Raw genomic sequence first — 18351 nt, 5'->3', positions numbered from 1 at the left:
TGTTGCGGATACCAATTTACTGTGAATCTGAAAGTGCTATAGCGATTTCTCATAATCCTATTCAGCACTCCAAGACCAAGCATATTGAACTACGGTATCACTTCATCAAAGACCACATCCTGAAAGGTAACATTGAACTCATCTTTGTCCATACTCATGAAGAGATTGCTGATGTGTTCACAAAGGCACTTGACTCTAAAAAGCTCAACACTTTATTACAAATGTTAGGAATGATGAATCCGGACCCTCAATTCTTCTTGAATTGATAGGTACCGCAGACCATCATTGGTCTCTGTTGCGGTCCTAACTGAAAGTTACTTATGATAGATGGTTTTGGTATATCCTGTGTACCGCAGTCTATGTACCGCAACCATATATCATATTTATCCTTCACTGGTCCTTATTGTTTGTTATTACTAACTTATTGTACAAGTGCTCTCCTCAGTTCTTCTACTGCAGTCATACATCTACCCATCCGCAATGAATGATCCATCCGCAATAGCAAAGGATCCATCCGCAATGAAGTTTCCATCCGCAATCACATTGATAATTTCTCAACTGTTTCATTAATCCTTGAATCATGGTGTGCTATTTAATGATCCTTCATTAAATAAAACATTAAATAAAAACATTCCTTGAGAAATTGTCTCATTCTCTTTTTGAATAAACCTTGTGTCAGACCTATTTTAGGAATGATGACAAAAAGAACGTTTTTCCATAAACAAATCTTTAATCTGTCTTTTCCTCTTACCCAGCACGTCCCATCCGTTACAACTTCTTTTCCCCTCACCACACGATCACCAGACGTGATGATGTACGTCTAACTTTTCATTAAATGCAAACCCTTTTTGGTAAAATCTCAAAAATTTAAACCGTTTCAAAATATGTGGCTGAGATTTCACCTCCCAAATCACAAGAACCCCCAAATATTTTTTTTACCTTATTCTTTTCACCTAGGGTAAAAAACGTTTCCCGCTCCCTTAAGCCCCTATAAAAACCCTTCTTCTTCCCCAAGAACAGTTTACGCTCTCTGAACATTGAATCCTTTCTCCATTATCGTACTCTGTTTTCTACACTTTCTCTCAAACTGCTACAATGGTGAAATCCGGTGTATCCAAGAAACAATCCAAAGCTTCTGGATCAGTGAACCCTACTGGTTCAGACTCTGCTTCAAGACATCCCACTCCTACGATAGCATCAAGCAATTTCAGGGATATATTCGAAGACCATTCATCTTACAATGCTCCGATCAAGCTGATGATCAAGTTCTTGAACAATCACCCCCTGTTTGGCCCATTCGATTCGTTTACAGACGTTGTTCCCCTTTCAACCCTCTTCAAATGTGCCTTTTCAGCCTATCGCCCACTCGAGAACCCACAAGAAGTGCATCTTAACCTAGTTAACGATTCTTTGGTCATTCTGTCCAAAGAAAAGTTTCTTTCTGCCATTAACCTTCTTGTTCATCCTTCAATCAAGATTTTTTCTCCATCAATGGCGGACATCACTTCTACACTTTACCGAGGAAGCTCAGGAAATCCTACTCTGCTTACATCTGTAACAGGTGGTTTAGGCACGGTGAGCACAAATATGCAAGGATCCGTGGACCCGAAGGACACTTCGGTGCGATACCAAGGATTTGACGGTGATAACTCTAATGACTCATGGTTGAACTACACTCCGGTATCTGAAGCCGACATCCAGAAGTATGCCGCTTTCCGTAGGGCATTCCAAGCACGAAAAGATCAACAAATCAAGCAACAGCAGCAGAAGGAACAGGAAATCCATTATGTGGCTAAGTATTGGGCAGATGCAATTAACAATGCCAATACCGTAGCCACCATACTGAAAGTTCAAGACTGGATGTCTAATATGGCAGAAACTCTCCGCAAGGCTCAAGAAGCAACTGCTGATCAACATGCTTCCAAAGTCCCTTCAACTCCACCAGTTCAAAACTCACAAGACGAAGGAACCGCAATAGAAGTCAGCTCTGCTCCCACCTTCGGTTTTGATGATATTGATCTACAAGAGGTAAACAAACCCTCTCCCTCTGGTGATGATCTTATGATGTTCGATGAAGAAGAAGAATCCAGTGGCTCTCACCATTCCACTTCTAAGCCCAAAGAGAAGAAGAAAAAGAAGAAGAATGTTGTAACAAGGAAAGAATTTTTGAGCCTACAAGCAAAGGTCGATCAAATTCTTGTTGCGGTCAAGCCAACTCAACCGCAACCAGAAGACACACCCGGACCGCAGTCATTGATCGAAAGAATCGAACGCTTGGAAACTCGTGAGAGATTGGCTGCTGAGCGTATCTCCCTCAAAGTTGAAATGGGAATCCGGTCCCTTGACAACAATCGACAAGCAAATCACAAGGACTTCATGGCTGCTGCGGAACGCCTCATCTCTGAGGTGACCGCAATCAAGAAAGATCTACAGGCAGCCATTGCAGATCAAGCTACCCAATCTCAAAAGCTGATAGCTGAGACACACACTGCATATGAGTCCACTATCTCAGTCCTTCAAGCTACAATCAACCGCCTGCAAAGATCCTTGTCAACCAACTTCCATGGCCCAGAAATCCTTCAACTCACTAAGGAAATTCACAGGCTGCTCTTCAACTCCACCATCCCCAATAATCAACAGTTGGCGGAAAACATAGTGTGATGCGTTGCGACCAAGCCGGCTCCTCTCCTTTGAAACAAAGTACCTGAAACACATAACACATAACACGGTAAGCACGCATGCTTAGTGAGCTCCCCAAAATACAACGCACATATAACTAGCCACTCGAGGCTAAAGCTTTACGAGACCTTCCGGTCAATGTGTCTCAGGGGCCTTCCGGTCCCGCAATCCGAGTAGACCTTCCAGTCCTACTCTGTTGACCTTCCGGTCCATACTCTGATGACCTTCCGGTCCATACCCTATTGACCTTCCGGTCCACACCCTGCAAGCTCAGGGCATAGCATATACATATCACATAGATAAGAACATATATCACATAAACAAAATGCATAATACCATATAAACAAAATGCATAATATCACATAGACAAAATGCATAATATCACATAAACAAATTGCATAATATCGCATAACCCATGTAAGCACATAAGACCTTCCGGTCCTAACTCTGTAGACCTTCCGGTCCTACTCTGTTGACCTTCCGGTCCAAACCTTGTCGACCTTCCGGTCCAAACCAGGCAAACTCATAACATAGCAACTCACATAAAACATATATCACATCTCACGTATAAGCACATAAGACCTTCCGGTCACACATAATTACCACTCTGGGTAAGGTATAGTGAGAAGACTCACTTGGCACTGCTTAAGTCCCAAAGGCTCGATCCCACACTGCTGAAGTCCCGCAGACTCAACCCCCAGCTACTGAATGAGAGACTCCCAAATTGTCAACACCAAAATAACACCCAATTAATAATTGGGTCTCACTACATAACCATAAGTATATACTTTGGATACATTACCCTAAGCTTGGCTTATTCAAGCCCAAGGCCCAAAGTCAACTAGGAATTAAAGTCCAACATATGGCCCATTTATGGCCCAATTTTCCAAATTGGGCCCAACCCCTCATATGGGCCTTACCCTAAAGCCCATTAATTATTCTAGTCCATTTGCTTGATTTTGGATGGCCCATTTAATAGCCCAATCATCAAGGCCCAAAAGAAAGGCCCAACAATAAACCCAAGTGAAATTAGGGTTTCACATAAACTAACGATTAGGGTTAAGTGTTCTTACTTAACTCATTAAGGACTTAATCCATTAAGTCCTTTACTCTACTAGATAAGTGCTATGGAGTGATTGGGCTTAATACACAATCCAATCTCAATGGCCCAAAAGTGGGTCCAATAAGTCTAAGGCCCAAATACTCACAATTAGGGTTTTCTAAACCCTAATTAGGGTTTCCACCCAACCATGGCCCAAAATTAAACTTTAAGCCTATTAGGGTTTGCTTGTGGGGCACCACCCACTACCACCTCGGGTAGTGGTGATCAATGGCGGCTCACGGCGGCGGCCACCACCTTACGGTGGTGGTTATTATTATCTTTTTCATTACTCAATGCTAATTACAGATACAATGCTCAAAACCAAAAATAGAAACACACACTAACTAACATAATACACACACACACAGCCACCCTAGTGGCGGCCGGCGGTGGCTTGTGGCGGCGATGACTTTTTCCGGCCAAATAAACACACACAACACCTACACATGTTTCTCATTTGCACTATGGACCCAACCACCCACCTGGTGGCTCACGGTGGTCCGACAGCAACAGCAACACAGCGTCCATCAGCAACAACAGCGGCACGACGGTGACCATGGCTTTTGACAGCCGCCCATGTCGGTCTGTGACTCCTCACCAGCAAACGCCCACGCCATCAAGTCTTTACTCTGAAAATGAACCCAAACCCACCGGAGAAGATAGAGGTACGACGGCCCCGACGTCAGCCTCGTCTCCAGAAATCGCCGGCAGCAAACAGCAGCAATGGACTCCAGCGTCTCCGGCAGTCAGCGCCGCGATACCGACGTTCACCTGACACGACAGCAGCGACCACAGCCTTAGTGCTTCACACGGAGGTGTACGACTCACACGATGACGATGCAGTGGTTCTTCCCGGTCTTCGGTGGAACTCTCGGCGACTCACGTCGTTGCCGGCAACGAGTCTTGATGGTGGCGGTTCCGTGGCGTGGCGGTGGGCGGCGACCTCGATGATCGGAGATGTGAGAGTAAGAGGGGTGGCGGCGTCGGAGAGAGAGGGAGTCATAAGGTTGGCGGCTGCATCATTTAGGGTTAGGGCTCGCATGGGTGGAGTAGGGTGACGGGTTTAATACCCGATCACACAACTTTGTGATCAATTAACATCTTTGGTCCCTCCAATCCGATTTCGTTTCAATTTTGCTCCTTTATTTACACTTTAGACCCCAGCTCCTAAATTCTTTTCAATATAATCCCAAAAGTTACTAAAAAGCCCCTCCTCCACAATTTATTCTCAATTTGAATCCAACACTTACACTTTTAGTCCATGACTCCGTAAAATCTTTTCAATTTAAATCCATTAATTACCAAACGTACCCTTGCTTCTAAAATTCTTCTCAAAACAACTCTGTACTTACTAAACAACCCTCCACTATCAAAATTCTTCACAAATTAATCCGGGAATTACATTTATTAATTTATTTAAATAAACTGGGCGTTACACATTGCAACAAAATTGTAAATGTAATGATATAATTGAAAAAAACAAAACACAATTATAATTAAGAAAAACAAAACACGTTGTCAAAATCAAAATTTTGGTAAACATAATAACTTTATTGCAATTCAGAAAAAATGGTTATCGGGAGAACAGGAAGAACTTGGTATTTGGTTGATATTTCAACAAAATTGTAAATATAATGACATAATTAAGAAAAAACCTCGACGTCAATTTTATGATAATGTGACTTTCTTACAATTTGCCATTTATATAATGACTACCATTGAGTATACTTTATCCACTTAGAGCTTAAAAAAACATAGGCCTAAACTATTCAATCTCTCAAAACTAAACACACTATATATGTAATGAAGATAAGAAAACATAATAGTTACGTTATGCAAGAAATTCCAAATAAAAACCTGACAAATTTACAATTGTATTGACCTTTATTCAAGATAAGTTAGTATAAATCCTAATATTTTATCATTGTAAAATACCAACGATTGGAAGAAATTACTCACATTACAAATTTATGAAATCAGCGATTGTAACCTGCATTTAGATGAAAACGTTTCAAGTCTTTGATTGCGCTTCATCTTTTCAAGAACATCCCCGTCCATTTTTTTAAACAGAACTAAACCATGTAGAGGAGGAATTCTATGTGCAGGAAAATAATGACTTTTTATTATCTAAAAACAACTACTAACATATTACATACACACGTATATATAGTGCACACTAGTTTATAACCCGTGAAAACTACAGTTATAAAATTAATTAAACTTTCAAAGTAAAAATTTAAAATTATTAATCAATTATTTTAAATAGTTTATTAATTAAGAGATATTTTTTAATTATATAAAATTATAATTGTTAGTTTAAATAAATACGTGACCTTATAATCTGTATTAATTTAATTTTAATTTTAATGTATTAATTTAATGTAATAAAAATGGAAGAAATTTAAAATTTGAATTTTGAAATGAATAATTATAGGTTGATAAATCACATAATATTAGTTAAGAGGCCTAATAATATGACATATGACACGTAACCAAGACAATGGTTGATGAATAAATAACTGTTACAACTCTTGGAGAATTAACTGTTACAATACCAATCGTAACTACCATCAATCAAGAACCGTTACACCATAAAGATAGCTAATATCTTCTACAACAATTAAATCATTAATTGTAAGTATGAAATCAGTTACAGATGAATGTAAAAAAGCTTTGTTCTTTCGAATAACATGATTATTCAAGTTCAATTTTGAAGCTAATTTGGGAGATGATTTCATAGATATATGAGAACTATAGGAGAAAATTTACGCCTATTTTTTAGCACCCAATCCAAGAAGATTAGTGAACCCTCAAATTATCATCCCTAGATTTTCGAAACTTCACAAATGAAAATAGTGATCAATATCCCTTGATGATCTCCACAAATAAATGATAGGGTAGCAATGTAACCTGATTTATAGGTCCATTCTTTCAAATATTTAATCATCATTCATTTTTTTAAGACACGACCCTTATTTATTCTTTAGAATCTCAATATCCTTATTTCAAACAATAAACCATGGCGAAACATAATAAGTCCCTCTCTTTGGTGTTCATCTACGTCGCCGCATTTCTGTGCATTATAAAAGTAGTTGCCGGAGGCTGTTTCTGGTCAAGTGGGTGGTTTATCAACGTTTGCAATTTAATCCCAAATGAAAAAGTTCTTGTTCATTGCAAATCAAAAGACAACGATATTGGTGGCCCTCAAACAATTGGATGGAACGAATCCGTTCATTGGCAATTCTGTGAGAATATCGTCTCTCCCAGTACTCTTTATTTCTGCCATGTTTGGTTGGGAAATTCCGAACAAGTTTTTGATGTGTTCAACGGCGAATTGAAACATCAGTGTATCGAGAAAGAGAAGAAAGACTACTGGAGATGCACTTGGTTGATCAAGAAGGATGGGTTTTACCTCATAGATCGCACTACTGGTGGTCACAATGACGTTAAAAAGCATGATTGGAAGCCCATTGGATCCGCGTAATCCTGTCTTCACAAATTAATATTTCTTTTTTGCTAAAACTCCAATGTAATTTTGGACCTAATTAATAAAACTTGATCAAACCTAAGGAGGAAACCCTGTCTTTATTCTTAATGTCTTTATCACAGCAAATGCTGCAGAATGCAACTTCATGTTACATTGCCATTTTATTTTTCTTTATAAAAATAGTGGAAGTGTTGTTCAAGGGAGGGGATGTTGGTAGATGAAGGTCGGAAATGATGCGCCTAAATGAGGTGTTAACGTGAGGGTGATGAGGGTATTTTTAGGCTTACTTATTGTTTGTTTTTTAGAAAACCATTTTTTTTCTCATACGGGGGAGGTACATTTTTGGACAAAACTTTTGTAGAACACAAAAGGCATAAAATCATTTTTATCTCACTTAAAAATTAGCTTATGATTTTGGAAGATATCTTCTAAACACATTTTCACTTTCACACATCCTCTAATCTCTACCTCCCCACCTTCAAGAGTGTACTATCAGCTGCCATTCACAATAAACGCCTCTTCCGCCGTTCATGCCAGCTACCCCTCTGTCGCCTTTCTTCTCTCCCATCTCGTTTCTCTTCTCTTGTCTCTCTTCTCACACCTCTCGTCTTTCTTCTGATTGGGGCTTGAAATGAATTTATTGATAAATATTGATTGTTGACACTACGAAGAAGCATTTATCTGGAAAGATAGATGGCCTCAATAGATATATAAAAATTCAAGTTCGATTTCTGTATGTTGAAACAAGAAAATAGTATCTTAATGTTGTCATTGCACCAAGGCCTTTTAAAAAAATGATAGTTTGAGATTAATGAGTATCTAAGTAATAATCAATGGGAAAATGTCTCTTAATTAATAGTTAAGGGATATCTACCTACCTATGTATATCATTAAGTTTTAAATACAAATATACAATAGACAGATTGGACAAAGTAAAGGTTCAACAAGGTGCGTATACTTGAAAAACGAGATTTGCTGTATTGGTCTGATATACCAAAGCACGATTGTCGAAAGGGAGCATCGCATGTCAATTGATGTTGTACCTTAGTTACCTACCAAGAATATCGACACCAATGGCAAGTTTGTAGGACAAAATTAGAAACATTGAACGGACCATCATGTTGAATATCAAGCAAGTTAGTTAACTTCAAAAATAAATGTTGTTTGGAACAACATTTTGGAATGTTATATAGGTATTCCACATAGTGTGTTCTTCACATTTCGAACCGCTCTTCATATTCTGGATTGTTCATCACATTCTGGAATACGATTATTAATTTCAATGTAATCAAAAGGACGGCTAAAGGCAAAGAAAAATACCATATACTAGTTTTCTACGTTATCAGGAGTTGCTAATGAAAAATGAGTAGCTTTCTAAGGCTTTGGATACAAATTACTAATCTATTTGGTACCCTTCTTCGAATTTCGGACTACGTTCTTTCCGTTAATACTCCAAAAAAAAACACACAAACAAGTACACGAAGCAATAACTATCCCATAAAATCTCAATATCGTCATGATCACATGCCAGTTTTTACATCACCAAATAATTTTGAGATGTCTAGAATCTCAATGCACATTCTAGAATTTCATTAAGTAGGATCCCACAAATCTGTATTTTAGAATCTCACTGTGGATTTCGAAATGACATTTCTAGACGTATTTCGTATTTTGTTAAGTTAACAAGAATTGAGTTATTTTCATTGAATATATTTCAATTAATGGGTAGTCTAAAAAATATCCATGTGTTTTCCATTGGAGAATCTTAAACCTTAGATGTTTAACCCTCTTCAACTATCACAACGGTTAAAGCCTAAAACCCTAGAAGCCAGTGGCGGATCCAGAATCGAAACCAATTGGGTTCATGAGATCATTAACAATGGTGTTCCCTTCGGCAATAGTGGTTTCGTAAAACGGCGGTGGCAAGCTACCCCTCCGGTGATCGTTGAAGCTGGAAAACAAAAACAATTTGGTGGTTGTTTTTTACAACAAATAGAATTTTTTGAGTTTTTTTTTTATCAAAAGAAGCAAAATATTCAACAGTTAAAACTGAAATGGGGTTAATATATGAATGGGAGATGGGCATTGGAGAAATAATTTCAGTAAGAAAAAAAAAAGTCAAAGCAAAATATTCAACAGATTCTTATGTTTCCCTTTTTAATTGTAAAAAACAACCTTCCTCGCCCACCTCTCTTTTAAACAATCAAAAAGGTTTTTAAGGATCAAAGTAGATGGAGAATGTATTGTTTTGCTGCAAATATTGCTTCGAGGGCTAGGTACATCCCCAATTCATCATTCCTTGTATTTTTTTTATTTATTATTTTTTTATCAAATAAACATACGATTTATAATCTTAGCAAACTTTATCCTATTGTGATACTATACAAACTTATCAATAAGATTTCATAATTTTAATGTTATATATATATATATATATATATATATATATATATATATATATATATATATATATATATATATTACGTTTTAGACCAGAGATTAGTATGTATGATAACCATTTGCTAACTAGTAGTTTCAGATATTTTTTGATGATAAAAATCATACATTATTTTATAAAACTGTTTTCTATCTTTGCTTCTAAACTCATGATTATGGATTAGAACTTGTAAAGCTTTTAATTGATTACAATAATAATGACGATTAGCTTGTATCTTTGAATCAGACATAATATTTCAAGCATGAATTTGATTATTATTAAATGCAAGTATTATTTTAACAAAAATTTCAAATCTTGTAGAATTAATAGTTAGAATAACTCGAAAAGAGACTGTCATAGCGATAACAGAGTTAAGACAATAATTGAATAAAATTCTTTATATATTACCTTCTTTTAAATTACAATCAGAGCATCCGTCTGGAGCAAGTATGATTTGAAAATCTAAAGATTTTGAACATCTAGAAGTAGATAGGAGAACTCTTTTCTTAGACATGAACTAAACATTTGACAGAAGTTTTATAAGAGAGATTTTTAGAGAACTTTTGGATGTTCTTCATTAAAACATGTCCCTTCAATATATAGGAGTCTTGGAGTCTTGAAACATCTTGAGACGGGAAACCGAAGGATTACCGGATCATCTTGAGAATTATTGAATCAACTTGCATTTGTCAGAGTGTAGATGTGGCAGACAAAACTTTAAAGCTTTTGACAAATTGGCATCATATTTTGTCATTTTTTGATAATGGAAATCTTCTTTGGCGATAATGGAGCATCTTCTTTCATCTTTATAAAAGTTGTTTGTTTTCATGCAATAATTTAGCATCATCTCACTGCAGAAGACATGATAATATTTTTGATAATTGATGTACTCACACAGTGTATAATTGATAATAGTTGAACACACACAGTGTATAATTGATAATAGTTGAACAATTTGATAACACACGTACTACCCCCCTTTGAATAACAAACACATATAAAAGAATACCTTACATTGAAGGTATAACACCAAAATTAAAAACTTAATTAATCTGCAAATGGATCATCAAAAGGATCTTGAGCATCTTGAAAATTATTTTTGACAGATGTGGGAGAATGTTCTGAATTAGTTGGAGAATTGCGAATTTCTTGAAGTAATTGTTGTAGATCTTCAGGGGAAGAGTTTGCAGCGGCACGAATTTTGCTAATAAGATTAGCATCTGGAGAAGATAGACTCTTGATAAGATTTGCTTCAATTTCTGGCTTTTGATTATACATTGATTGATAATGATTGAAAACAGCTTGCTCGTTTGCTTGAGAAATGGTGACTTTATCCCACCATTTTAGACGAAATTGTCTATTGAGCCAAGGGGGATTGAAGTCTGTTGCTTCTTGATAAGAGAATGTCCAGGACATAATCCATGGAACTTTAAATAACATGGTGAATTGTAACAAATATTCAAATTCTGGGATTTGTTGAATAAATAGCTCTTTGAATTTAGAAAAGCCTTTGAGAATTTCAGTGGGTAAACAACTAGGAACAAGTCCCATATAGCGATACCAATTGACAAACCATCTGGGATATTCACAGGTAAAATTTTTATCAAAGAAAATGAACCATGAATGAGAATAGTTTCGAAGAAAAAATGCTTTAGTCCAAGCTTCTTGGTAATCATAATATGAATATCTTGGATAAGCAGGAAATTGATAAAGGGGTTTTTCGAAAGAAAGATTGGATGACCAATTTTCTGGAGAAATGATTTTAAGAATTCGGGCTTTGCTAAAATCAATAGATCCTTCTTTATTATTAGAACGGTGATCAATCTGAACAGATCCAGATTCTTGTAGAATGGTTTGATAATATTCTCGAGATTTGTAAGAGTTTTCATGAAAGGTTTTTCCTCGGCCAAAGAGGTGTTCAGTAAGAACATGAAAACCTTGATTGAGCTTAAGAATTTGAGAATCTTCAAGTATTTGGATTTTCAAGAGATTTGAATTGAGAACATAAGGGGCTTTATTTGTAGGTTTAGAAGTTGTTGAAAGTTGTGTTTCAGAAGGAATAGGTTTTGAAAAAGGGCTAATTGATTGAACTGGAGAAATGTTTGGATTGACTAATTTTGATTGAAGCATATTTGAATAAAGTTGAGAATTTTTTGCAATTGGAGTTAATGGAGAAAAACGATTCTGACTTGAGAAAGGAACAAGCTTTTGATTAATTGGTTTCTTGTCTTCAATCTTAGAGGAAGACGATGAACTCATTTTCCCTGCAAAAATTCACGAGAAAGAAAATCTGGTAATGAATTGCTTTCTCCTTTTATAAATTCAATATCAAAATCAAAATTGCCCAACAATGCTTGCCATCTAGCAAAGATTTGTTTAGAAATTATATTTTTAACATCTTTTTCTAAAATTGATTTTGCAGATTGACAATCAATTCTTAATAAAAAAGTTTTCATAAATAAATCTTCTTCAAATTTAGTAATACATAAAACAATACTTAAAATCTCCCTTTTAACAGTTGAATAATTCTTTTGAGTATTATTCCAAGCACCTGAATAAAAACGAACCAATTGTTCTTCAGAAGAATTTGATAATTTTTGTTTTAAAATACCTCCAAATCCAATATCACTAGCATCAGTTTCGACTATGATATTAGCATAAGGATGTGGTAAATTTAAACAAGGTAAAGAAGGAATTTTTTGTTTTATAAGTTTAACAATATTAGTATGTTCTTGAGTCCAAGGTTGTGGATTATTTTTTAATCTATTATAAAGAGGTTTGCAAAGAGTTCCTAAATCTTTGAAAAAATCATGAATATAATTTAGACATCCTAGAAATCGTTGAAGTTGTTTTTTATCTATAATTTCGTCAGGAAATTTATTAGAAAATTCTAAACTTCTTATAATAGGTTTAATAGTATTATTAACAATGTTATGTCCTAAAAATCTAATTTCATTTTGAAATAAATGCATTTTCTTAGCTGAAACAGCTAAGCCATTTTTATAAATTAAATCATAAAACTGATTTAAATGTTTGAAATGTTGATCAATAGATTTTGAAAAAATAAGAACATCATCAATATAAACAATTGAAAAACTGTTTATAGGAATGATAATATCATTCATAATGTTTTGAAATTCAGAAGGAGCATTTTTTAAACCAAAGGGCATAACGTTCCACTCATAATGTCCAAAAGGAACATTAAAACCTGTTTTGTATTTATCTTCTTCTTGAATTTGAATTTGCCAAAAACCAGATTTCATATCAAATTTTGAAAATATTTTTGAATCATAAAGTTTTTTCAATAAATCTCTTTTATTAGGAATAGGATATCTAATCCAATCTAAAACTTTATTTAAAGGTTTATAATTGATAACTAATCTTGGTGATCCTCTTTCTAATTCAGCAGCATTCATAACATAGAAAGCTGAACAAGACCAAGGAGATTTAGAAGGTCTAATTAATTTTTTGTCTAATAAATCTTGAATTTCTTTTTTACAATGGGCTTCTAATTCATTATTCATATGAATAGCTCTTGATTTTGAAGGAATATCCTTTTCATTGAAAGTTTTAATATAAGGTAATTTGACAATATGTTGTTTTCTGTTCCAAAAGGCGTTTGGAATATTTGAGCAAACATTATTTTCAAACTTTTGTTTTAAAGCTATAATTTTATCTTGAATATACTTATCTTGTAATTGATTATGTATACGAAAATCATTAATTTCATTGATAAGGTAATTTGCTTGTTTTGTTTTATAATTAAGAATATTAATAGTTGAATAAGACGGAGGTTCACAAAATTTAAACATAATTTCTTTTCCAAAAACTTTAGTAATAATTCCATCATCTTGAACCATAAAAGGATATAATTTAGTAATAAAAGGTGTTCCTAAAATTAAAGGAGAAGTAAGATTTTTTACTAAAATTAAATGAGTTTTATAACAATAATCTTGATTGTTGCAAATATGAACATCGGAAATTTTATAATTTATTTTTAAACTGGTTCCTTCAGCTCCAGTAAGCCTAGAAGAAGTTTTTTCATAAAATTGAGTGGGAAATAAACCTTCTTGTATACAGTTCATATCAGCACCACTATCAATTAGAGCAGTAATATCCATTTTAAAATTATTTTTTACTAGAGTTATTTGAGTATTCCATTTTTGAGAAATTTGATCATTTATAATTCTTTCGATAACCTTTTCATCTTTATTATCATTATTTTGTGAATTAATAATATTTTTTCCCTTTTCAAGAGTTATAATTTTGCCTTTAATTTCTTTTATGTCTTGTTTAACTAATTTTAATTCTTCTTGAAGTTCTTGTATGGAAATGGGTTTTGTTTCAGAAAATCTTTCATATATGTCTTTTAAATTAAAAATTTTTGTATTATTTGAAATAGAATTTTCATTCTTATTAAGCATTTGTTTTATCAACAGTTGTTGGATATTTTTATCTTTAATTGAATCCAAATTTTTTAAAAGATCTTTGTCATTGTTTGTAAGGACATTAATTGAATAATTACAATTACATTTTCCAACACATTTGCATGTATCAGAATCTTCCGAACTTGAAGTATTTTGTTCTAAGATGTTTAAATCATTTTCTTGAAAATCGGTAAAACTAGAATCAGAATCGGAATCAGAATTTAACATAATTTTTCTAATTTGTTCTTTTAATTCTTCTGAAATATTTAATTCATTAATTTTTGTTTTTGCATAACAATTATTAGCATTATGACCATTACGACCACATTTATGGCAAATAATAATGTCTTTTGATTTTCTTTTAGAATTTTTATTAGATCGTTTATAAGGGTTTTTTGATGTTAAAAATTTATTTTTCTTATAATTCTTATATTTTTCTGATTTATTATATTTCTTTTTCTTGAAATATTTTGAAGATTTTTTATTATATTTTTTGGTTTTTGAAGTAGACGGACCTGTTAATGGTTGATAACCATATTGTTGACAAAAATTTCCTAATTCATTCTTACTATTAATTCTATCTTTTTTAAGTTTTTCTTTAAATCTAAGGTCAGCACAAATAGCTAATCCTTCTTTATTAATATAATTAATTAAGTCTCCATAAGTTAAGTTTTGATAAGGAATTGTATTATTAAAATTTTCTCTTAATTTTTGTCTAATTCTTTCGGCAAAAAGTTTTGGAAGTCCAGCAATAAAACGTTCTTTCCAATAAGATTCTTTACAATCTGGTCTTGAAAAAACTTTAACGAGATAATTATCTTTGTACCATCTGAAATCAGTTAATTTTCTACAATGTAAGTTCATTAGAATTTCAGAAGTTCTTTCTTGAAAAGTAGTAGGATCTCCTACAAAGTTTTTGATTATAGCAAAATTTAAAGTATTAACCATATCATCCTCTTGAGTTTGAATTGGTAAATTATTTTCTTGTTTTATAACGGTTTTCTTGGCATTCATAATAAAATTCTTTTCTTCTGGTGTAATATAGAAATCCCACCAACCTTTAAGAGTACCAGTAAACCCAGAAATAATAATATTAACAATTTGAAGTTGAGTATTATTGTGAGACTTGTAAGCATTAGCTGCCATGGTCATTTCTTGAACAATATTAAGAATTTGATGTTCAGAGTTACCATCGATATTCCATTCGTAAACAGAAGTACCATCGTAAGCTGAACGATCATATTGAAAAGCTCTTTCTTCAATTTGAATATCAGGAAGAGAAGGTCTATTCCAATAATTTTTAATAGTTGGTTTTGGATTATTACCAAAATAATTAATCTTATTTAATCTTGAAAAATCATTTGTAAGCTGATTTATATCATCATTGTCATTTATGAATTGTTGAGTAAGATTGTCTAAATTTAATTCACTTTCATTATTACTTTCATCAGATTCGTCAAAAGAGTCATTATTTGTTCTTAACATATTTATAGATACATTTTTTGAAATACGAAAATTAGTAAGTCTTTTTTCTAATTCATCAATTAAATCTTTATTTCCAAGATTAAAATTTCCATTTATTTGATGAGGAATAAAGCTGACATTACTAGAACTTGCTATATTATTATAAAAATTTTTTGTTTTAATTTTATTTTCTTTTGATAATTGTAAATTTATAGTATTTTCTTCAATCCTATTTAGTTGATCTGAAATAGTTAAAAGAGTTTCATTTGAGTAATTATTTTGATAAATAATGTTTTGAAAACATTTTTCATTTGTTATCTGACTCGGAACTTTAACTAAAGGAGTTGCAATAAAATTATTATCAATAATGATTTCCTTTTTTGGCGGATACTCAGAAATAATTTCTTGATTAGTAATAACATCCTTGTATGTTTTTGAAGAAACAGGAAAAATAGTTTGCATTTTAAAAGGATAATCTATATTATGTTTAGGAGCATAAATTAATTCGAACCATTGAAAAAACGGAGAGTGAATTTGATTTGATAAAACATAATCTTCCCAAAGTCCAAAATGTAAAAATCTTATATAATATGAAAAGTTTTCTTCATGCCAAATTCTTTTTATATTATTATAATCTTTATAATATTCTTCTTCTTTTAAATAATCAAAATTAACATATGATGGTATTTTAGAAATATCTATATTAATATTCATTTTAACAAGTTGATTGATTTAATCTAAAAGATATATTTTTAATAATACTAAGTTGAGCACTAATAACAATAGTTTTATTTTTAATCATTTTTGATAAGCAATATATTATTTCCTTTTGAATATTATAATTATATGTGTCCTTTTCAGTATTAATTAATTTAATTTCTTCGTCTTTTTTAAGTTGTTTAATTCTATTTATTTCTTTAGAAATGCTTGCAATAATTTTCCATCTGGTCTTTAATAAATTATTCCAAAATTTATTATTATTACTACAACTAATCTGTCTTTTAGAACTCATTAACACGTATATTTAGATAAATTTCTTAAATAATTATCAAGATGTATATTAAAGGTTTTTAATACTGCTTTTATGTTATTAATTTCTTGTTCTAATTCCAATAGTTCTTTATCATTATTTATATTTTTTAATTCTAATATCTTTTCTTGCAAGAGTTTTTTAAATATTTTTATTGAATTTCTTAATCTCTTAATAGCAGTAACTCTATTTCTATTTAAAGAATTGCAATTTATTTGAACTTTATTAGTCATAATTGTTGTCTATAATTTTGAAGTTCATTAATAAAATCAGATTTAGTAGGACTTGGTAAACTTGTATCACTAGTTTGGTCTTCTTGATAAAGAGGTTTAGGAATAGGACTAGAATAGTCAACAGTTTTTAAATTTAAAGACTTTGATTTTGAAAGCGAAAATTTAGAAGTACCAATTTCAGGAATAGAACTAGTAGAAAATCTAGATGAAGAAAAATTTGTAGAAGAAAAGTTTATATCAACTGAGCCATCATTATGCTCAATTATATTTGAAATTTGTTTTGAAGAATCTAAAGATTTTGGTTCAATAACATTTTGTAAATTCCAATTACATGATTGAGTAATTTCTGACCATTTAAGTCGTTTAGGCATATGAACTTTTGTATGATTAGTATTTGCTTCGTAAATAATTGTTTCATTTCTTGGATTTGACAAACGGGTCTTTGGTTCTAAGGTAGTTGTCATGGTTTTATAACAAACACGATAAATAATTGCTAAAGGTTTAGAGTTATTTTTGAATTCTAAATTCTTTGTTTCAACAGTTAAAACCAAAGTGTCTAAAATATTTTTGTCAAATAATCCTACGGAAAAATTCGGATAACAATTAAAATAAATTGGTCCATTTGCGATATTTGTTTCTGCCATAGCTAAAATAGAATTTTGAAAATCTGTATGTCTTTTATCTCTTAATATTAAGAGAACAGGAGCATCAACACCAATTCTAAAAAGAGGTTTGATAGCAATTTGAACAAGACCTAAATGAAGAAATTTATATTTTTGTCTATGTTCGAAAATAGATCTTGATGATAACAAATTTATATTTTGTTGGTTTTGACCAATGGATAGGGTTTGTTCAGTCATTTTAATTGAGTAACTTTGAAAATAATCAAAAGTCCCTATTCTATAAATTGTGTTTATATTTGTTTTAGGTATAGTCCAATCATTTAAATTTTTTTCTATATTATCAATAGTTTCTTCAATAGAGTTTATATGATTATCATCATAATCTTGTTCTTTATTCATAATATTTTTACCAGTATCATATTTTTTAGATAATATGCGTGAAAATCTACTCATATTTGATTAATTTTTAGTTTAAAGATTTTATAAGAAAACTTACTTGTTTTATCTAGGATGAACAGAGAGGGCATCGGCCCAACGATGATTGTGGTCCGGCTCCGTGACTTACCATACTTGCACGTCTTACGCTAATCCAACCAATCACTGGTCTGGTCTCTGTATCATTCTTAACAAAACTCATAATTTTCTTAAAATTCTTCAAACAAAAATTAACCAAATAACAAACAGAGTTATCATACATACTAATCTCTGGTCTAAAACGTAGCTCTGATACCATTTGCTAACTAGTAGTTTCAGATATTTTTTGATGATAAAAATCATACATTATTTTATAAAACTGTTTTCTATCTTTGCTTCTAAACTCATGTATATATATATATATATATATATATATATGTGTGTGTGTGTGTGTG

At 32.4% G+C, this 18351-nt stretch overlaps 1 protein-coding gene across 1 annotated transcript; it reads left to right on the top strand.

Moving 5' to 3' along the window:
- The first annotated feature begins 6800 nt into the window (after positions 1 to 6800).
- Positions 6801 to 7265, top strand: LOC145121350 (S-protein homolog 74-like). Its single transcript, XM_079057112.1, has one exon. It carries the CDS (start codon positions 6801 to 6803, stop codon positions 7263 to 7265), a length of 465 nt encoding a protein of 154 aa, XP_078913238.1.
- The last annotated feature ends 11086 nt before the right edge of the window (positions 7266 to 18351 follow it).

The sequence above is a fragment of the Lactuca virosa genome, chromosome 1, assembly GCF_052849685.1.
Source record: "Lactuca virosa cultivar CGN04683 chromosome 1, Lactuca_virosa_CGN04683_v6, whole genome shotgun sequence".
Lineage (NCBI taxonomy): Eukaryota > Viridiplantae > Streptophyta > Magnoliopsida > Asterales > Asteraceae > Lactuca > Lactuca virosa.
This window is presented reverse-complemented; position numbering and strand designations above follow the sequence as displayed.